Source organism: Electrophorus electricus, chromosome 7, assembly GCF_013358815.1.
Source record: "Electrophorus electricus isolate fEleEle1 chromosome 7, fEleEle1.pri, whole genome shotgun sequence".
Lineage (NCBI taxonomy): Eukaryota > Metazoa > Chordata > Actinopteri > Gymnotiformes > Gymnotidae > Electrophorus > Electrophorus electricus.
Window position 1 is genome coordinate 6,049,778 of NC_049541.1, and position 22,175 is coordinate 6,071,952.

Consider the following 22,175-nt stretch of genomic DNA (forward strand, 5'->3'; position numbering starts at 1 on the left):
GTTGATGCTTCTGGGATCATTTAAAGCAAATCTGCCATGTCACATTGAGGTCTATCTAAGGCACAGGAACCACATAAAGCAGCAGAAATGGCCATTCATTGTGCCGAAGTCCATCAAGAACCTTGAAAAGGTAGATTCTCTGCAGCTGGCAGGAAACAGGCAGGGTTTGAAGGAGAATGACCATTGAGATCATGCTAAGGTTGAAGGATGCTTGCTGACAAACCCAAGCAGATGGCAAAACCTGCCCACCCTTATAATCAGTATTGTGAGATGATATGCCATTACTTAAAGAAACCAAAGCAAGTGTTACTACCACCTACTAGCGAAATCGGAAATGTTTGGGGCCTTTGTCTTTCAGGGCACAGCTGCCACTGCAGAAGATGGGGAGATGGTGGTCCCAGTAACAATACTGAAGGACACACTGCAGCTTTAATGTTGTCTGGGCTTGCTGACTCTACTGATGCCAATTCTCTGAAAGCTTCAGTTCTGGTGCAAAAACCTGGAGGTGAATATGGTGCTGGTCCCTCGCACAGTGTTTTTGAAATCAAATGTAGTCACAGAATATGAAATTCGAGGCCTACAGCCCTCATTGCAGGTAGAGGGCTATTTTATCATTGGGCACCATTTTTATTTAGCCATTTTATTCTTGGGACCCGACGTAACAGGCAGCTGGGTATGCGTGACTCCTGCGGTAAGTTATGTCACTTTGTGTCCCTGAAACTGTAGACGAAACTGTAGACGTTGCAAAATAATTTCTGGAGGGTTTTCCAGCGTGCATAGTTTCACACTCCCTTGAAGGGACGCTGTCACCAGTCTTTTTCAGAAATCTCAGTGGACAACTGCCTGATGTCCAGAGATATACTTTCTAAGATCTTGTAAGGAAATAGCACCCAGTTTCACCTTTATTAACTTTATTAACCTTTGAAGATATATCTGAAGTCCAATGCCCATACACACTTAAAGTTTCAACACCAACACTGCGGTTGGGCCACGCATACCCAAATGCAGAGCTCTGTCCCATGCGACGTGTTTGTAGAAGTCACAGGGAGACAGCGCCCATGCTCTTCTGAGGGGCTTTTAACTTTAATTTTCCCCCAAATCTTTAAACACACAGTGCCTCAAAAGGTAGCATGTGAGGGAATAAAGACAAAACAAGGACATTCATCACTTTATCCATGTGGACAAATTTATGACCCGCCATTTCTTATGGCCCAGCTTCTTTGTAAATAACATTCTAAGTGAGACATAATTTACAGAGCCAGATCAAATATCAGTTCTTGACACACACAAACACACACACACACACACACACACACACACACAGCACAGCACAAAGCCCATGACATGACCCATTCTCAAGCTCGTTATCCTTTCCACCCTGAATTGGCTTAAGGAAAGCACTGGAGAGAGTGAATTGTAATTGGCTTTGCCGCATGGCCATGAGGCACTTTCATTAGAGAAACATCTGGCAGCTTAATCACGCAAGCTCTTCCCAGGGACGTTCCTCCACTCCTGCAGTTCCACTCACTGAAAACCACTTTTAATTGGATTCTGTCGTCTCCGAGGTCGCTCACACAGGTGCCTCTCCATCAGGCTTGGAATGAAGTGGTTCAGTTTGCCGTGCGGGGAGGGTTACCATTGAGTGCCGCAGTGTCCAGTCTGATGAAGACAGGCATATGAGTCAGGCATCCCTTTACTGACATTCATTACACCCTCTTGTGGGAATATGAAGAAGGATCATTTCCATTCTGCATAAATAAGGTCGTTCTGCAAAAAGCACTTATTTAGTTGCAATATAAGATATAAGATGCCATGGTTCCATAGAACTCTTCATATTCATACCAGCGGCTCTAATAAAGCTCCACCTTATATTCATGAAACGAAACTCCATGGAACATCCTGTTCCTTTGCCAAGCTTTTCGTCTTAAACCTTCCCCAGAGCACTGGCCACAAATGAAATCCACATATTTTAAAAAGTAATGACCGTACAATCACTCTTAGTTGTCAGTCACCCTGGATCTCACATGTTGAGGTCACATATCAAGCAAAACCTCTTCTGCTGCAGAGGCTCCAGTATGCGAGGCCACGTCCACTGCTCCTCTGGCCCCACCCTACCGCTACTCACTGATTAACCACACCTTCAGCTCATTTCAGACTCATTAGGATGGCCTACATGTACTCTGCATTTACCCATTATGCTAGTCATACTCATACTCTGGCATGTTCCCAAGCTAGTTTTCCCTGGTTGTTTTGTGTCCGTTCCATCCAGTTTTGACCCTTTTCCATGTGTTTAGTTTCTGCAACATGTAATTTTCTACAGTTCCCCTGTGAAAGTGTAATTTGTAAACTGCTACCTTTTTTTGATAATACCTCACAGATTTGCCCAACTAAACCTGTTGGCACAAGCAGTCTGTAGTCTGTGTGTCCTATTCATTATAATTTTAAGAAACCTGTAAAGCAAAAAAAAAAGATTTAGTTGCTTTTCTTAAAATGTATACCTCATAAAATCTTTACATATGCACTTACGAATGGTTACAAAATGGGAGTTCTGTATAAACAGACTGCACTAGGGCAGGCGTGATTATAGAAGCAGCAGAGGACCTGTCATTTCTGCTTATTAACGCTCTCGATGAGACTGCTCTATGCATGACAATATATGGGAAGTAGCAATGTTAATAGGGTCGGGATCTAAAAATACTGCCGCTGTCCTCTAAGTGCAGTGATGTGTGTTGTGGGCACTGGTTTCAGAGTCGTCATTCTCTAAAAACATCAGTGTTCTGCCATCTAATCACTGAGAGAACATCTCCTATTAAAGAATGAAACAACTGCTCTTCTATTCATGTATCTCCCTTGACTACTTGTCCTTGAGGAATGGCATAGAACATCACAAGCCTGAAAACAGCAGACCTGGGAGGCAAATCCATAGAAAATAATAGAGACTATCATTCCTACATTATATGATAAAAATCATTTCAGCATTTCACTGTTGTGGCATTAGGGTGAAACCATCTGGTAGGAGAGATGATATTGAAAGTCTGCTGGAGCATGAGGTAGTTTTGCTCTGCAATGATTGCAATGATATCATCCAGTTGGTCTTAATGGACAATTCCCTACAAATGCAAAGCACTCAATAAGATGTTATGAAAAATCTCGATTTGTCTAGTATATCCTTTATGCTTGCATTTGAATCATTATTTTTCAGGTTTATATTATATAACTCTGACTGGCTTGACATTTCATGGCATTTTTGCTAATGTGGCCCTAGTGTGTTGACTAGTGAGTATTTTTAGGGAAATTTGCAGAAAAGAATGCGCTATTTATATGGCATTGGTTTGCATTTGCATTCACCACTCTGTTGAAGGATTACAGATTGGATTGAAAATTAAACATCGTACATCATTTTATGTGTTTATTATTTCATTATTCTTGCTCCTGAGAAAAGTATTAGTCAGGCCTGTGGATATATTAACTCTTCTCATACAGCTTAAAGCTGTATTTGCTAAAACAGGCCCTTCAAAAAACAGTACAAACTGTGTTGAACTTTGTAGGAAGTTGTTTCCGCAGGAACCAGGATGCAAATATTTACTAGAACCTTTTGTAGAACTTTATCTCCAAGCTCCATAAGTATGTTAGCAAAGAAATCAGCATGAGACATAGCCTAATTGTTATACCTCTAGAAGCACCATCATGTCTAGAATGTAAATACTTTTATCACACACACACACACACACACACACACACACACACACACACACTTATAAGCTTCAAACCACAAAAAGCACAGTCTGCACAAAAACAGGAGCCGTGCTAATGACTTGGACTGTCTGGGCAAGGTGCATGTTCATCCGGGTGGATGCCATCTACATCCCAGAATGCGCAGCTATACATCAAAATGTCAGCAGAATGCCTTCCAGTGACACATGGATTTACACAGCTCCTCAAATGCTCCTGGTAGCAGACAGGGGACGAGGCTGGAGGAAGTAACCACCATCCATTACAGCATCACCACACGACACACTGTTTCATTTCAGATCGATCACATATTTTTCCTTTCATTTATTTAATATTGGAAATTTAATGAATATAGGGGGAACTTCCCCACATCACTGCAATCTAACACCTGTACTGAAGTTCAAAGGCGGGACAGTTTAACATTTGTTACGCGGGTTTAAAGTGTCACAAGTTGCTGTCTCCTTTTGTCTTTTTCTTCATGACTTACCCTCCACCCTACGTCCTCACTGTGTAAATGCAATTGAATTAGCATGTGGTTTACATCATTTCCCCAGTCAAGGCCAGACCCTTGATTAGAGCATAACGCACACAGGGCAATCATGCAAGATGTCAGAGTGCAGCCACAGCACTTCAGAGCACAACATAAGTCCTTCTCTAAACATACCTTGTGTCCTATTGTTGGTACCTGAGCTTGTGTTGCAGCAGCGCATCCGTGGGCTGCATTCCATGAGAGCCTGGGCCGATCACAGGCACATGTCACATCCTGAATACAGGGCTGTATGAGTAGAACTCAACATGTTCAGCTGTCCTGTGACACTGTGTTGGTGGTAGCTTAAAAGGATGCAATGGAGGTGCTGTCTCTCACCGACTAATGAAGACCTAGCTAGTGGGTTGGAATTATATATATATATATATATATATATATATATATATATATATAGAGAGAGAGAGAGAGAGAGAGAGAGAGAGAGATTCAAATTTGTAGTGAAGTACACAGGTTTTCCAAAGAAATGGTATATCAGACAGAGGAGTACCTGTTGTGCTGGCGCACACACACAATTCTTTTAATTACTACATAGTTACATAGTTGCTAAATACTACATAGTACTAAATACTACTGCTAAATAGTTACATAGTTGCTAAATACTACATTGTACTAAATACTACTGTATTGCAATTATTACACAATGTTAATACATTGTTATTACAATATGTTATTACAATTATAATATGTCATTGTTATTATGTTGTTACCATACCAAATTATTACACTGTTATTACACACTGCTATTTTATTGTTATTACAATATGTTCTTACTCATTATTGCACATTGTAGTACATGTTGCATTATTACACAATTTTATTACATGTTGTATTAGTGTTCCATTGTTTTTATAGTGTAATTACACTGTTATTACATTATTAGTTATGAGTACTATGCTTTATGACCTTGTGCACGCAGAGGAATAAAACAACCGCTCTAGGTAAAAGACTCAAGTATTGCAAATTTGTCCAAGACAACTCTCAATTTGATTAATCATTCTTACAATGCTGCAGAATTGATCCCTCCTCCTCCTCCTCCTCCTCCTCCTCATCATCATCATCACTACCACCTGATCTCATCAACTTTCCAATGCATCAACTACATTTGAATCCCCTCGCCCCTCTTTTACCACGCTCATTACCCCACTCTAGGGTTCACTATCTTCCAGAGTACCTCCTGCAATTCAAAGTTCTCTCTCAGTTGCCTCTGCGGGAGCAAGAACACTCCAGGGATTACATTCAACACAGGGACCCTATCCGCCATGCCGCACCTCGCCCTAACGCTGCTTCAAACACATCGGCCCCTACGGCAACCAGAGTAGGAGCCGATCATTACGCGAGTGGGCTGCGGTGACCATGTGACCTCCCTCTGCCGCTCTCCTGCTGAGCTGTTGTGCGACTCCTTCCCTCCTGATTCCACTCTCCTACATGCCACCGCTCTACTTTTACGATGGCCCTCTTCTCACTTGTCTAGCTTCCCTTCTATCTAAAGACTTTTTTTTTTTTTTTTTTGCCGGGGGTCTTTATTTGGCAACCCCCCCACCTCCACCCCTCTGTGCAGGGCCTGTGGTCACTGGCAGACTGTGGGATGACCAGGGTTTAGACGACAGCCTGGTTCCACAGAGCACCGCAGAAAAAACAGATGGGATATGTCTCTGCAGCAGACACAGAAACACTGACTACAACAAGCCTTGCACTCACGACGCAATGCGTACGTTGCATAAGACAACTTGGTTTTATTTCACCCTCTCTCTCTGTCAGTCGCTCGCTCTCTCTCTCTCTCTCTCCCTCTCTCTCTCACACACACACACACACACACACACGCACACACTGGCACAGTACCTGGCAGGCACGGCTGCTTTTTTGGTGCACGAAATAAGAAAAACTAAAGACTCCACAAGAGGAGAGTCATTTGGCTGCCTCTAACAGCAGCAGAAGGGCTGTCGGAGTGAAGCAACACGACTGGGTGTTCCGCCCTCCAGCTCGGCCAGGACTTCCCTCCAACCTCCTTTGGGGAAACATGTCCAAGCGGTTTCCTCCCTCAGGAAAAGAGACCTTTTTTTTCTTTTAACATATACAAGACATTCGTGTGTGGAACTAGCACAGGGCCCAGAGATTGCATAATTACATTGGAACAACACACATATACTTGCTATGCTACATGTTAAATACACATGTAACATAAAACATACTTTCAGTCAAATTAGTTTGGCTCAACTTAGACTGGAGAGTTGTGATATTAAATTTCTATTAAAAAAAGGAATGTGTCTACTTCATCATGGGGTTGAGTGAGAGCTACAGAGAACATGCCCCATGCTCACAAGAGATCACTACTGTCAGAGTGCTCATCATGGTTAATATCACAACCTGATACTGCAGCTCTCTCCAAATCTCTTACCTGAAACTTTGATCATTTTTCCAGCACTCTCCTCTGCTCGCTGTCTCTAGGCACCTAATTATTTCCAGGTAATGGTCAATAACATTATGAATATGTGAACATCGATATTATTTAGTATTATTGCACTGTCAAAACTGTCAGAACCTCCCCTGGTGTGCTAGTGCTCAGCACAGCTCTCCCGAGTTGAGATTTAGTGCCAACTTCACGTCTTGCATGAGATAATTTGGTACATCACAATGAAACTTCCCAAGCATTCTGTTTCAGTGGCCAAATACCAGGCGGATAGATGTTCCTCATCCTGTCTGGACAAACCGATGCCAGCCTTGCCTCAGCCTGCTGCACAACTCAGCCCTCAATCATCGACCAGCACTCCAGCCTATACCCATTACACCAACCTCCGTAATGCGAGGAGTCTGAGATCATTCCCAGAGGTGCAAATATCGAGCAGTGTCCAATATTCATTACTTTAAAACAAAGTGAAAGGGAGCTGTATACATTTGCCTGCCTTATAACTGTGTAAAGATGCAGACTGGCAGCACACCGTTGGTGGGACTGCTAACCCTAATTCCTCTCCTCCCTAGAAGTGATCCCCCCCAATTGTCCCTGCTGTGTACTCATCAGGGAGGGACACAATGTTTGTCCCAGCCAACTGCAGAGGTGCTGGGACTCATCTCTGCACTGCCTGCGCCTTAAACGACGAGAGAGTGGCATTGATTTGTTTATCTCAATAAAGAGGGAAGCAGAGTAGGTGTGATGAGAATGGGAAGAACGGGAGAAGGGGTGTGTGTGTGTGTGTGTGTGTGTGTGTGCGTGCACGCATGCGCGTGAAAGAGCATTTTAACACAGTTTAATTGCTGCATTTTTGTGCTATCTTTCAACTTTAAAAGTGCACAAAGTGATGCAAGACGAGGAGAGGAGGGCAAGGAAATAAGTCGGGTACCTGTAGGTTTACGATACAAAATTACCGACTGCGTCAATGGCTTGGCATCAATAGACCGCAAGCAGGCACATTTACACGCCCGGCAGAATGGAAGTCCTGACTGAATTTTCCATTATGGAGTTAGCTGGAACATGTTCCCCTGAGGTTAGGCCATGTCTACAGCATTTCTTGTAATTGCCATTTTGGTAATCAAAAAGGCGACACTGCATGTCACAGCGAATACGGAATGAGAGTGCGAGAGACGAGAATGAGAATATGAGCGACTATAATGAGGATGTGAGAGATGATATCAGCAGAATCCACTGATCACATTAAATAGGGCTGCTTGCTTTTCTTTTTTACTTACTTACATAAGAACTGCAGCAGCTGCAGCAAAAGGTATCTTATGTACATCCTCTTCCAGAACATAGCGACCTTCTAATGTCATGTTGCTTAAGAAATGCCCAACAATCCTCCAGCTACTTTTTACAACATGCAGGGGTGGATAGGAATTGTAGTGAGGGCTGTTACAACAACAGAGGACCCTCTGGAGCAGGTCTTACAGTATGAGCGATGGAGGTTACAAATATGAAATGCTTAAAATCAGTGATAAAAATACATGTGAATTAAAATTAGTGTGACTTGACAATTTGAGTGATAAATGTATTTGATTTGACTGCAACTGTTAGAATTAGAAAAGTTGATTTGCTAAAATGTGTTTATCAAATGTTTTAGCACTCAACAGGGAGGATTGAAATAAGTATGAGAATAAAATGAATATGAACTGAACGCTACAGTGCTGCATTATATCTTGTGCCATTTATCATTTAACTCAAATCACTTTGTTACCAGCCTCATTTAACATTAATTATATTTATTATTTGTCTTATTTATCATTTACTAATTTTGGTTAATTTCCCATTTTATCATTTAACTTGAGCAATTTTTGTTACTTAAGTCTCTCGTGGCAAATGTCAATCAGGAAGTTCTGCCCTCCTACTACCCACTCACTCTGTGCTCCACGGCTGCTCTCTGTGAGGGGCACGTGTGTGTAGTCCATTGGCCTTTCAAGGTTAAGAACTTCCAAAACCTCTAAGGCCAATCTCCCCAAGTTGCTCCTTTTGCTAAATTCTTCAGGCATTTCAGGGACACCACATCAGACCAGTCATTACCGATCGTTACCTGCAGAAATCAGCGCTTTGCATTTGTACACGCAGGTCATTTATTTCAGGACAATGATGGCAGTTGACATCCAGCATGAAGTGTGGGCGGTTCATCCTGCAGAGACTTCGATCTACCCTTAAATCCGTCCAGTGCTTTACTGCCGCATTGATCGGCTTTAGTCATTTATTGACAGCGCACAAACCAGTAGTGTGGAAATCCACAACAGAGTAATGGAAATCGTTAGGAGGAAGAGGTGGCATCTGAGGTTGCGATCCAAGAATTCATTTGACACTAGACTGACGGAGCAGCAGTAGGGTGACCACAGTTTAATATTTCTTCAAAAGATTTGGAATCATTTAATAGCAAACATCATTTAATATGTTACTTGCACCCTTCATCCTGACCTGGGTTTGCCAGATCCATAACAAGGCAAAAATAAGTACTGAGATTAAGACTAGAGGACTGCTCTGAAAGGCACGAGGCTAGAAGAGTGTGAATCTGGGTTATAGTTTATCCACTTCAGTGAAAATTAAAATAAAAAAGAAAGAAAAATAGTTAACTGACTTATTTGAAATGAATGTAAGTACATATATAGTTCTTTTTGCTTTTTTTTTTACAAGTCTGGGTGTCTCCTGTGGACAGTACACATAGGTAGAAAACCAATATCAATCTTACAGTACCAAACAAAAATGGCCCACACAAATAGCGAGCCCATCCTGGCATGATCATTTAGGCTCACTGTTATAACTGTAGCAAGGCAGCAGGATAGCAGCAAGGGCATCAATATGAGATGCCCAGTAGAGTATCTTCACTGTGATACGTTGATGACACCCACCTATGTGGAGCACGTACCAGGGCTCCAGAGCGATGTTTTAATTACAGCCAAGTCGCCCACCGCCTGCTGCGGCCTCTTGTGGCCCCAGGGAGAAAGTGCCGAGGTTGGCATATTGACACACTCTCGGAGGAGAAGCTGCTGCAAGAGGTGGAGAAGGAAAATGGAGCTCATAACGAGCATGATCCATCCACCAAGCGAATACCCGGATCCTAGTTATCTTAACCCATAATCATCCACCCAGCAGATCTGGTTCCTGTTCTTGGCGATCACCAGAAGTGTAGAGTGTACTGAAGACAAGGTTGTTATCAGTTTTTTTTCCCGCGCAATTACATTTGCATGTGGGGGATTTTGTGTGGGTTTTAGTATTCAGTAGCAAAACTTTGCAAAGTAAAATAGTTTGTTTTGGTTGTGTCCAAAAGGAATTAAAGTCATTTCCATGTGAAAGAGTTGCTGATGATCATTAGTCAGAGAAGAATTGAATTGATGATCATTAGTCAGAGAAGAACCCCCAGTTAATTCTGGAGCTCCAGATCAAAAGAAAATAAGAACACCAACTATAAAGCAAAACACACTCACAGCTCTCTCATGATCTGCCAGGGCCCATGTGGGTGTGTGTGTGTGGGGGGGGGGCAGTTTGGGAGGGCCATGCAGGGACTCCTCATCTTCATTACAGGCTGGATGTGGATGTATCAATCAGAGGTTTGCTGAGCTGGTTGATGAGAAGCCTGGATCACCGTCTGCCATTGTTCAATGGTCCACATGTCAAACCACATCGGTTGCATAGGCTGTGATGATGTCCAGCAACACTGACATCCAGCAGATAAAAGCATCTGGTTCTAAGCACTGCTCAAGTCCAGCTTCCGAGTCAGTCAGACATATCCCTCTCAGCATATGTGGGTCTACAGCAGGGCTAATGACAACATTAGAAATAAAACCTTTGAAATACTTTATATAAACGTGTGCCAGTTTCTGCACACGTGCGATGACGGGTACACTGCTGACCCAGCAGTATCCAACTTCCAGTAAGTAGCTAAACTAAAAACATCCACTGAATCTGCTTTGAGGATTTCATCCACAAAGCTGAAAGATCGAAAATGCATATAACAACAGCATGCAACATTAACGATCCAAGTCTACCAAGTCAATTGAAACCCCACAGATGCCCTACATTATGGATACTTTTTTTTCTTCTAATAAAGCAAATTAATTTAGACATCATAAAACACTTGCTGATTAGATCTGATTAGATCTGACCGTAATCTGACAGAGAGTTGCTGCAACAGATGTGCGAGCAGCCATCCAGATGTGTTACACCTCGTGACATTTTTCTACACAACCAATGAGATCCATTTTAACCAATGTATTCTGAAGGAACCATGTCAGCTCATTTTAGACTAAGTTGAATACTCCATCCTCGAGCAGAAATAGAAATACTCACAGCACTAACTAAAGTCACCAGGGTGCCTCCGCCTTTGCAGGTCCACAGAGGAGTACACAATAGGGAAGTGTACCCAAGGAGGGTTTTTGTGCAGTAATGTTATGTCATGTGGGTGTAAGGGAACATGGTGTGCTAGCAAATAGAAGCCATGGCTGTCAATGATTTTAATGCCTTTGTAAAGAGCACAAAGACAGGGAAAGTAAATAAATATTAAGCAAATTTTTTTTTTTTTTTAATCGGCTGTTTATCCGCACTTAAGTGAGTTCCTAATTTATGTAAAGCCTTTTTTAAACCTCATTATCTCATAATCTGTTGATGTGCTGCATGCTCCCTCTATTAAGCTCAGTTACTTTGTGTTTTATGTCAGAACGTTCTCATGGTGTGAAAGTAATCAGTATGCGAGTTGATACATGCTTACTGCAGACTTAGCTGAGTGTGAGGTGCAAAAAAATGTGTGCAGTGCACTTTGTTTTTTTAATCTAGTACACCCGGTTGTCTCGCAGTGCTTATTTTAATGCAAAGCAGACACTAGCAAATTACACCCTACTTAAATTTGTTACACACACACAAAGAGAGAGAAAATAATGTGCTAGCAATAATTTTATAGTTTAGGATTTTACCATTTTTAGTATATCAGCAGGGCCAATAAGGAGTTCTGGGTGCAAGCGAAGATTATGAAGTTGCACTGTACTAGATAACCAACAGTTGATGTCACATTCAGAGTCACTGGCACAAAAAAAAAAAAGAGAAAGGATAACGGGACAGATTAAAATCAAACTTGGTTGCATGAGAAAGAAAAGTACAGAGAGAGAGACAGAGAGAACTAATTTGATAAATGGGACAGTGGATTCAACACACAAACGGAACTGGGAGACTGGCGCAAAGAAAACAAGCATGTGGATGAAGTGTGACTGGTCTGGTAGGGATAAAGACACAGTCTGGTGTTCTAGACCGCTGGTACGATGAAACGGTAGTAGAAATCGAGAGTGAAAGGGTCAAGGCTGTGCGCGCCCGGTCGAGCAGCGAACAGGCAGCCATCAGCACACTGGCCTCTTTCAACAGCCGGTGAACACAGCACTACTGCGCTCCGGTTGAGTCATCTCCACCGGCCCGTTTGACAGCTACCATCAGTCAGAAAAAAACACTCCGAAGCAGCAACACTAACTTATTACTTGGCCGTTTTCAAGGCAAATACGCGTTCGCTCAGCCGTACGCTGCTAAACAACTCACTTTAGCGGAGGCAGAGGTGTCAGCCGAGCATTTCGTCTCACTCGTCCTTCTTAGGCGATCTATGCACTCAGTTGTTTTGTTTATGGAAAGCTATTTTTCTTTTAAAAAGTGCAGTGCCTATATGAAATGAGACATTTGAAATTCACAAAATTCATAAAAAAGTGATTTTTCCTGCATCATCCACAAAATCCTGCTTTTTATATAGCATCCATTGCTATAGAATTAGTCAAAATCTGAAATTATGGGGCCATTATGGGGGGAGTCGTCTGCAAAATGTGAAACTTTCTGCTGGATTTTTGCCAGAACCATGGATGGCTACTCAAGCTTTCCAAAGAAAAGATAAAGACGAGATCACAGCAAAAAGATTAAAAATAGTTGTTTTTAATAAAAAATACATACATTTTACGCACACATACACATACACACACCCCTAAGAGGGTTTAAACACCAAGGCTCTAATCTAAACAGTCATTCAGGGAACAGGAACAAACAGACAGTGTTTGGCATGTACAAACATGATGGACAGGATGACAGAGAACAGTTCAATATAAACTGGAATAGAGGGCAAGAGAATTGGGTAATACCACAATGTGGTTTTCAGGCCTACCGCTACAGCATAAAGTATCAACTCTGTTACAGGGTTTCATGGTTGACTGCACGCTCAGATGATAGTCCCACTGGCTTTCTTTGAGCTGGAAGCATCAGTATGGTTGTTCAGCGACACCATGGAGGGTATCACCTCTGGAGGCTGCATGGACTGGTCCGGCCAGGAGATCGAGGAGAACCCAACACTGCTGGGGTTCGGGGGTCACAGAGAACCCCACCTCAGTCAGACAAGGTGCCAAGAGGTAGGCATATCAAGAGCTCATCAACCTAGGCCTCAGGGTTTGGAGACTGATCTACACAACACCCACTAAACCGTGTGTTCGCGGAGCATAAGCGTGGTACACTGCGGATGAAAGGAATTTAGCCCTTCGTTTGGGAACCGCGGGACTGAATGATGAGCTGTTCGCTGGAAGATACCTGCATGCAACTGCTGCGAGGCTTGTGTGTCTATGACAGCAGTCCCTGATACTGGTTAGATTGGGCTCGCTTTTCAATAACTGCTGCAGTAACTTGTTAGATCAGCTCTAGCTGAAAAAGCTTCACACCATGGTTGGTCTTCCGTTGGGTCTACCGCTTTCAGGACTTCGGCTCGTTTGGAAATTGGTTTTGGACTGAAGCAATTGTTAAAGCAGAAATTAAATACACTGCTCTATAAAGTGTAGGGCATAGTTCAATGGAACTATGGAAAAACTTTGTTACAGGATGTGCTGCTCACTTCCCTCCCCAGAGGATTCCCTGATCCTCTGAGCATTTAAATTGTTTCATTCTTGCACTATTAGCCAAGAAAAATTAAGGCCATTGTTTATTGCTTACATGGGACAGCTGAGCAGAAGATATAAAAACAATGGACCTTCTCCATTAGCTGTTTGTACTTTGGCTGGTCAATACTGTGCTTTCAGGTTTGTAGTTTTAAACTGGGCTCCTCGTGTTGTGGACCTGGTTAACACACTGCATACATTTCTCAGCTGTGCTAGTGTGTCATGTTTCACTGGCAGCCCATCAGAAAGGCGAGTGACTGCATTTCCAGACTTGGAAGATTAAGTTCTCTCCTCCACAAAGTGACTTGCTGCTCAGTGAGGGCATCATCATGACTGTGTGGTGCAGGGAGTGACCTCTACATCTGCGGGCAATGCGACGCTGGTGATGACTCAACAGCCAGTCGGGGGCAGGATTTTCCATGCATCACAGAAAGAGGGAGCAGTCTACCTCAAAACAGCACTGTGGGAAATGACGGAACGTCAGCACGATGGTTTTGGACGATTAAACGTCGCCGGGAAAAAAAGCCAAAAAACATTCATACTTAATTTACATGTCAATAAACTTTCTCTTTTGCAGTCAACCAACATGAAAAAAAAACAAACACATTTAACATCTGAAACAAACGTATAACCCTCCATCTGATTGTCTGTTCTGTATTTATCAAATAAAACATTTTGTCAAATAAAAAAATAAGAGTCCACAAGAATGAACCAGCAGCATCTTGGTTTCTATACTTTTCTACTCCGCAGCAGATACGGAGACTGTTGGGACTCGGAGCTCCGTACTCAGCTGTGCACTGCGTGAAGGGTTCTAGATGAACTTGCTCAGTCACGATTGGGCATGAGGGCAGTCACTCACTCTCTTGTTATAGCAGAAGTGAGCGGTCACGTGGCGGCGAAAGGGATCCTCCACCTCCAGCCTCGCGCGCCTCACTGAGAACACGCTGAGTCTCTGAGGAGTAGGAAGGGCCCCCCACCCCTCTTCCTCACCGCCTGTTAAAACAGGGAAATCACTTTTGGCTTCATTGCTCGTCGGTTCCCATCGAGCACAAATGGTGTACAGCCCTCATGAGAACCAGTAAAATAATAAAAAAAATAAAGGAACGTGTTACTTTTTTTGTAGTGCATTGCACAAAGGCCACGAAATGTAAAATATCTGAAAAGATTCTTTCTTCCTTTTTTAACTGCCAGTTTTACTGTTATCTTTGAAGGAAACTGACTTTTAGTATTTGTTTTTTGGTGGACAAGTCCTGCTTGGCAATCAGCGCAGTGCTGAAGAGCAGATGGTGAATGAGTACTAAAGTGGAGAGGAGAAACAGGAGGAACACGGCAGAGCCTCTAAGGGGGCACACGAAAAAGTCATGTGGAACTAATCGTGCTTTTGCCCTGATAAGCCCTCCTCTGCATACTTAACATAAGCACTCTTTTCACTTTCATTTAGTCCTGCTCGGTGGAAGGGGCTGATTTTGCTACTCAAAATATGGTCCCTGGTGATAGTGAACGATTAGAATGCACTTTGGAAAATAAATGTACAGGCTGTGAGGGTTGTTTTTTTTTTTTTTTTTTTTAAAGGATAGAAAAAAAAAAGAAAGAGCATGTTAGGTCACATATAATAGCAAATCTGCAAATGTGCCCGTGCACAAGTTTTTGAAACTTGTGAAAAAAAGCTTGGGGGGGGGGGTGGTTTCAGGGCATGGCTGTGTAAATGTGTGGCACCAAAACAGTGGAAGTACTGAGGGAAGCACTTGAAAACTGGCCTACCTCTGTTTCACCGAGCCGTAAGAGTCTAAGAGCTGAGTGCTGGCCAGCTCCAGGTTCCAGTCACATGTCTCCAGAATCTTATGGCACTCCACCCTGGTCTTCAGACCCAGGCAGAAGAGCTGCTCCACCTGGAGTAAGAGGACGAGATGGATGGTGCAAAGTGAGAGAGGGACAGAAGGTGAAAGAAAATGAAGAGAGACAGCAAAAGCCAAGAGCGAGAACTATTGTTACACTGTCTCGTTTGAAAATATAGACTTTAGAGTCCATGCATCAAACGATATAATGTAGAGGCAGAATCCCGTGGATTTGCTGCCATTTATTACCCCGGGGTTTTAAAGAGCTTTGCATTGACTCAAATGAACTATTGAACCATTTCAGGCGTGAAAGTACGGTGATGAACAGCACCCACCTTCAGATGGTGCACAGCCTTCTGCACGTTCCAGCTGTGGTTGTGCAGGGCCTCCCGACACTCTTCTGTCGTCACCCCGTGTACTGCCTCCTGCACCTGCACAGAGCGGGCTCGCGCGTCAGAACGCTGAGACGGCCACGGACCCCCCCCCATACCGGGAAAGCGCAGGCGGGTGTCGCAGAACAGCGCTGTGACGACCTCGGAACGCCGCGACTGGAAAGTGCTGGCGGGTGAGCCTGTCTGCTCTTTGCTGCCCTCTACTGGCCAATGATTATTAGTCTGCATTACAGTTACGCTACAGCATGTTCCCACTATATGTGGAGAAAATGTTTTTAATTCTATCAGACACGTGTTCTGAATAAATTCCCCTTTCCATCTGCAGCTACTCACCAGTCTGACTCTGTCAGAAGTGCAGGCTCCTTCAGCCCTGCTCACTGAACCGTCAACGCTCACCCTGGCCAGGCTCTTGTTGGCCCCTTTGACCACAAAACCAGTCACGTTGCTGTTGTTGTTGGAGGAGAAGTTGGATTTGAGCTCCCCCTGCTGGTGCTGCTGCACCATGGGTCGGACGGTGGCCGTGTTGATGGGCCTCCTTTCCTCGGCCTTGCCGGTGTCCGCCTCCCTGAAGAACCTGTCGTAGCGGTCCAGGTATGGAGGCCTCTCGGGCAGGAGGTAGTAGTGCGTGTTGCTTACCTTCTTGCCATCCCGGACGATGGGCAGAATGCAGGGCCCCTTGGCCGGCTCCTTGTCCTTTCCCTGTGCTTGGATGACCTTGGGTGCGGCGTACTTGGGGTCTGAGGCGAAACTCTGTGTGGTGGGCATGAGCTTGCCCGGGGAGGTGGAGAGGTACGCGGAGCCGTAGATGGGGGCGGAGGTGCAGTAGGTGGTACGGCCTTGTGGCGACCCCACGTGGGGGCTGGGCGTACGCGAGCCTGGCTGGGAGAGGGGGTCCCGCGGGGGGATACGGGGAGGCCTCTCCCTTTCGTCCTCGCCCCCGAACACCGGGGACAGGTCCCCGGACCAGCGGGCGTACTCGCCGGCTGTACTCTTCGGGGGGCGGGGCGGGATGGGCACGCGGGGTGGAACCTGGGGCTTGTCCTCGCAGGCAGAGAGCACGATGTGGTGGTACGGCTCGGGGCTCGGGCTTGGGCAGCTCACGCTGGGGACGCGGAGGCGGCGCATGCACTCCTGCTGGAGCTCCTGGAAGATCTCGGCTGACTGGGAGAAGGTGCAGGAGTGGATCTGCTGGCTGGGGAGGAACAGGTTGTCCTCCACGCGAGGCCGATCCTCGCCTGCTGGGCTGCAGGGGCCGCATGGGGAGCCTGGCTCATCGGGCGCTCGCTCGGCGCTGTTGATCGAGCACACCTCGATGTCGTCCTCGTCTTGTGCTACATCGTCGTAGGCTGGGGGAGGAGGGAGTGGTCTGGAGTCCCAGTCCACCACTGGGGTGGGGTGAAGTGGGCGGGGCAGAGAGCGGGAGGGACTCTGGGGCGGAGTTCTGTCCATGATATTCTCCGCCTCCATAGCAAGTCTGGCGAGGGTAGGAATCTCCGCCATGGGGGAGGGGGTCATTGAGGGGGTCTCCTCTCCAAAGTCTATGAGAGAGACCTCAGTGGGGGTGCTGCCCCCTGGTGTCCGGAGGCCGTAGACAGACCGGTCACCCAGCTTCGTGGCTGCGACCCAGGTGGACGGCTTCAGTTTCAGGCCCTTCATGCTGGCCTTCCTCAAAGAGAGTCTCCTCAGGCCAAAGGAAGTAGGGTCCTCGTCTTCAGTAACGGGATCGTAGGGTGGCTCTAAAGATGTACACAGACACAAAATTATGAGGTCCACCTTAAATGTCAAAGGAGATTTTGAATTGATTATTTTGCAACACGTTCGTACGAAGGACATCATGACTAAATTGTTTACTAATGCCAAACAGGTGCCTTGTTTGTGAGTGCCAGTCATTCCACCAATCAGAGTCATCTAAACCGCTCGCTCCAGCAGATGTCTGTCTGAGCACACCTGAATCTCCCAGACGTGCTCCTGGGCTCGAGAAAGACTTTTATATGTAAAAACAGTCGAGAGTCACAGAGATTCCCACAAATTTGTGGACTAGTGCAGAGAGAGCAGAGACGTTCGGGGGGGGGGGGCGGTATGGAAAGAGGAAGGTGCGAAGACCGCGACAGAGAAGGGAGGTGTGGTAGGAGCGAGGCGGTAGAATGAGGGCGGCAGGAGGGAGGCAGAAGAATGAGGAGGCGCAGAGGGGGCCACACTTACTCTTGATGAGCACGATCGGCTGAGGGGGCCGAGGGGGAGGCTCCTCTGCGTAACAAGACCCGGGGGTGTGGGGGTGAAAGAGGAAGCGAGAGAGAGAATCAAGGATTAGGCCAGATAGAGAGGGAGTGAGGAAGGGGAGACCAAGAGAGCAAGAAACAGAAAGAGAAAGAGAACATCAAAGGAGCGAGCAGGTTGGAGAGAGAAAAGAAAGAAAAGATGAAAAAGTTAAGGAGGGTTAAAAAGCAGAAAAGTAAAGCAGCAAAGAGCATGAGCAGCGTGCCAGGCGGAGGCCACGGATACAGAGCACTCACTCTTAGCTCGCCCAGGGAGCTGTGTGGGTCTGGGAGCACTCAGATCAACCCCGAGCACATCCGGAGGGTCCATGGGATTCCCCAGATACAGACTGCAAAGAGCAGAAGACGGCACAATCAGCCTTCGACAGTCCTCCGGATGGAAAGCGGTCTACAGCTTGTGAGAACGAGAATTCAGAAGAAAACGGGAGTCAAAGAACACGCGAGTCAAAGAGTTGCACCCCACTGCCCCCTTGTGGAGGACGGTAAAAGCACACGGGCTGAGTATAAGTAGAGTATGAGGCGCTTGTTGTTAGTTGCTTTCAAAAGCTTTTTAAATGCTCGCCCTGTCCCTGGCAAGGTAGTTATAACTGCAGAATGAACTTTTTTCAATCACAATCTACAAGACCCACCACACTTGCTCTGTCAGAACCTAGCACTGTAGGCAGAGAAGTTGCTTAAATATGTGAAATCCCAAGCGCGCACGCTTCTCCGACACGCTCTTGTGAACTTTCACCCTACAGCGTTCGGGAGAGTCGACGCAGCGTTCCGGCGGGGATGGCGAGCTCGTCTTACTCGTCGATGCGGTCCGGCCGTCCCCAGCAGCGCTCCGGGTCGGTGTCGCCGTGGCCCGTGTGGATGAAGCTGTTCTTCAGGGGGCGGCTGATGTCGTGCGCCGACAGGCCCGCCACGGACGTGACGGTGTTGCGGGGGAACTGCCCCACCTGCAGGGTGCGCTTGTTCTGCCCGCGCCACCAGTAGTTCTCCGCCCTGCGGTGGGGTGGGAGGAGCGGGCAGGCGGAGTTAGAGCAGGAGGGGCCAAACGCGGTTTCTAACCCCACCTGACAGGCAATCAGACAGACTAAACAGGGGAATGAGGTTTAGCCCCGACTGTCTGAAGTCTTAGTTTGACTAACCCACAGGGGTCTAATTTAAAGAAGATTTAAGAATTGTGTTATTCATAACAACTTGCAAGAAGTTTATTCAGCATTATGAAGAGTAAATGTATCAATCAACAAAATATCTCCTCTAAAAGCCCTTTCATCTGATCTCTTTAACCATAGATAAGTCGAATTCCCAGCTAGGACTAAAGAGATGGTCTATTTTCACAGTGAAAAAAGGTGGGACGTTTTTTAGTTCGGAATCTTCCTGATGCCACACCTGCCCTCAATGATGGTGATGACGTCGTTCATCTGGATGTGCAGCTTGTCGGGCTCGTCGAAGTCCTGCAGCGCCCTCATGTCGGTGGGCATGGTCTCCACCAGGAACTCCCGCAGCGCCAGGAAGGTGGGCCTGTCGTCGGGTTTCTGCGCCCAGCACTGCAGCATGACGTTGTAGACGTCCTGTGGGCAGTCCTCGGGCTTGGCCAGCCGCTCGCCCTCCTTGTCGATCTTGTGGAGGATCTGAGCAAGCACACGGCCGCTGGTTAACCCTAACCTGACTTGCGTGTCGGGTGGGAGGCTTGTGGGGGGGGGGGGGGGTGTAGAGGGTCATGGTCACCTGACTGCCGTTGAGGCCCAGCCACGGCTCCTGGCCATAGGTGCACATCTCCCACAGCGTCACCCCAAACATCCACGTGTCAGTGGCATGGGAAAAGGTGCGCGTCTTCAAACTCTCTGGGGCACACCTGAGAGACACACACACACACACACACACACACACACACACACAGTAACATAAAAGAGATTAGGAAACCCATGATGAGATAAGAGTTTATTGATTCAGATGAAGAACTCATTTTATTAGAGAAGAATTACCTAGAATAGGTCTATAAGTCTCCATCCCTTCATCCCTCCCTCCATCCCTCTCCCCGCTCCCTCACCAGGCGAAGGGGACTTTGCGGTGCTCCTGCATGACGTAGTGATCGTCGTTCTTGGGCAGCGCCCTCATCAGGCCGAAGTCCCCGATCTTGACCTGCTCGCTGGAGGCCAGCAGGATGTTGCGGGCGGCCAGGTCGCGGTGGATGAAGCGTTTGGACTCCAGGTAGGCCATGCCGTTGGCAATCTGGATGGCATACTGGCACAAGGTGGAGATAAGGAAGTGGCCCTGGTTCTTCCGCAAGCGGTCCAGCAGGGAGCCGAGGGGAGCCAGCTCCGTCACCTGAGAAGGAGGGAGCGCGCGAGAGGAGAGGAAATGCGCACGCAGCAATGCAGAGAATTGCACAAGAGTGTAAGACAGGAAAGACATGAGCAGGGGGAGGGGGAGAGAGAGAGAGAGAGAGAGAGAGAGAGCGAGAGAGAGAGAGAGAGAGGGAGGGAGAGAGAGGGAGCAAGAGAGAGAGAGAGAGGGAGCGAGAGAGAGAGAGAGACAGAGAGAGAGAGAGATCATGGACAAGAAAAGCATAAGCCATGGAGTAAGATGGCAAACATCAAACACGGAACCATGTAGTGGAAAGTCAAAACCATTTAAGGTTTACTTTAAGGATGACTAGAAAAACAACTGCCACTCAGAACTTTGCCTATTTGGAGTAAGTGAAGAACAACACTTGCCTGTCAGGCATGAGTGAAACAGGCAGGGCAGGCAGGTAATGAGGAGTGAGCTTGCAAATTCTAGGTTCAAGTTTTATTGCACTCCCTCACATCTGAAGGCCTTGAAACTTCAGTGAGAGTACCTTCCACACATACACACACACGCGCACGCGCACGCACACACACACACACTTACCATCTTCATGGGGTGTGTAAGCACAACTCCATAAAGGCGAATGAGGTTCTGGTGGTCGAGGGAGTGCATGGCATTGACTTCACAGATGAAATCATCCAGAGCGTCTGGCTGGTTCAGTACATCTGTCTTCAGACACTTTACTGCAACATTCATCTGGAGAGAGAGACACACAGACACGCACGCACACACACACACACACACACACACACACACACACACACACACACACACACACCCACACACACACACACAAAACAGAGAACAGAATGAGATCATATTGAGACAAAAAAAGACTAAACCAAAACACTAAACCAAAGTTGCATTTAAAGCCAGAATAAGACCAAAAGGAGTCCAATTTCAAACGGCAAAGCCAACAGTGAGACTAAAATGAGACCAAACTGACGTCGTCAGGGCAACTCTGGTCCACATACCAAACCGAGACACAAAAACCTGAAGCCAGTAGTGAGCCAAAACAAAAAACCTCACCTGATTTGTTTCGCCCTCCACCTACAAAATTCTGCTAAAGTGCCAAAATGATCCCCACAGAGGGTTTCAGCGACACCGCTGCTCTCCAGCACTGGGATTACACGCATAGCACGGAAGTCCTCAAAAAATATTCTAGAACACGACCTGCCTTAATTAATATGAGACATATACGTGTAACAAATTTAGATCAGCTAAGCCGCACAAATCTGTCATTCTAGCTACGAAGCCTTGGATTAGTGCTACAGACATACACTGTAAAATATGACACTATAAGCTGGAGGCATCTTCTCTCTGGCCATGTGTCACAGGTGCAACTGCAGACCGGTGCAGATGGCCTGAACGGAAAAGCATGCTCCTATCCTGCCCCCTGCTTTAGAAGCCTCCTTTACACACACACACACACACACACACACACACACGCGTATACACACACACACACACGCGTACACACACACACACGTACGCACACGCACGCACGCACGCACGCACGCACGCACGCAGCCCCCAGCTCAGTTCGCATGACCGCTGACCCTGAATCAGGTCTTTCCAGCCCCCGGGTGTCCCAGCGGTCCCCTCTGAGGAACACAGCTGGCTCCCAGCATGGGGCTTGTGTCTCAGGGACAGGAAGGATGAGTGAGAGGAGGCTCTGGCCTCACAAACGGAGTGATACAGCGACGGCTGC

General features: G+C 46.3%; 2 protein-coding genes across 6 annotated transcripts in view; both read right to left on the reverse strand.

Annotated features, from left to right (window-relative positions):
- The window catches only part of tmtopsa (teleost multiple tissue opsin a), a 43,892-nt gene extending 38,352 nt beyond the window's left edge, over positions 1-5,540 (reverse strand). Inside the window, 1 exon segment of the mRNA XM_035528111.1 lies at positions 5,451-5,540. Coding sequence (XP_035384004.1) covers positions 5,451-5,540 — 90 coding nt within the window.
- Positions 5,541-12,621: 7,081 nt separating this feature from the next.
- The window catches only part of tnk2b (tyrosine kinase, non-receptor, 2b), a 47,750-nt gene continuing 38,196 nt past the window's right edge, over positions 12,622-22,175 (reverse strand). For 4 of the 5 annotated variants that reach the window (XM_035527832.1, XM_035527831.1, XM_035527828.1 and 1 more), the window contains 11 exons: positions 21,008-21,160; positions 20,166-20,443; positions 19,844-19,970; positions 19,505-19,746; positions 18,920-19,114; positions 18,365-18,456; positions 18,054-18,098; positions 16,185-17,587; positions 15,795-15,890; positions 15,386-15,513; positions 12,622-14,617 (listed from right to left, as the gene is read on the reverse strand). In XM_035527832.1, coding sequence (XP_035383725.1) covers positions 14,611-14,617; positions 15,386-15,513; positions 15,795-15,890; positions 16,185-17,587; positions 18,054-18,098; positions 18,365-18,456; positions 18,920-19,114; positions 19,505-19,746; positions 19,844-19,970; positions 20,166-20,443; positions 21,008-21,160 — 2,766 coding nt within the window. In that variant the 3' untranslated portion in view covers positions 12,622-14,610. The remainder of the gene's footprint in view (positions 14,618-15,385; positions 15,514-15,794; positions 15,891-16,184; positions 17,588-18,053; positions 18,099-18,364; positions 18,457-18,919; positions 19,115-19,504; positions 19,747-19,843; positions 19,971-20,165; positions 20,444-21,007; positions 21,161-22,175) is intronic. The other variant, XM_035527829.1, reaches the window with a different exon arrangement.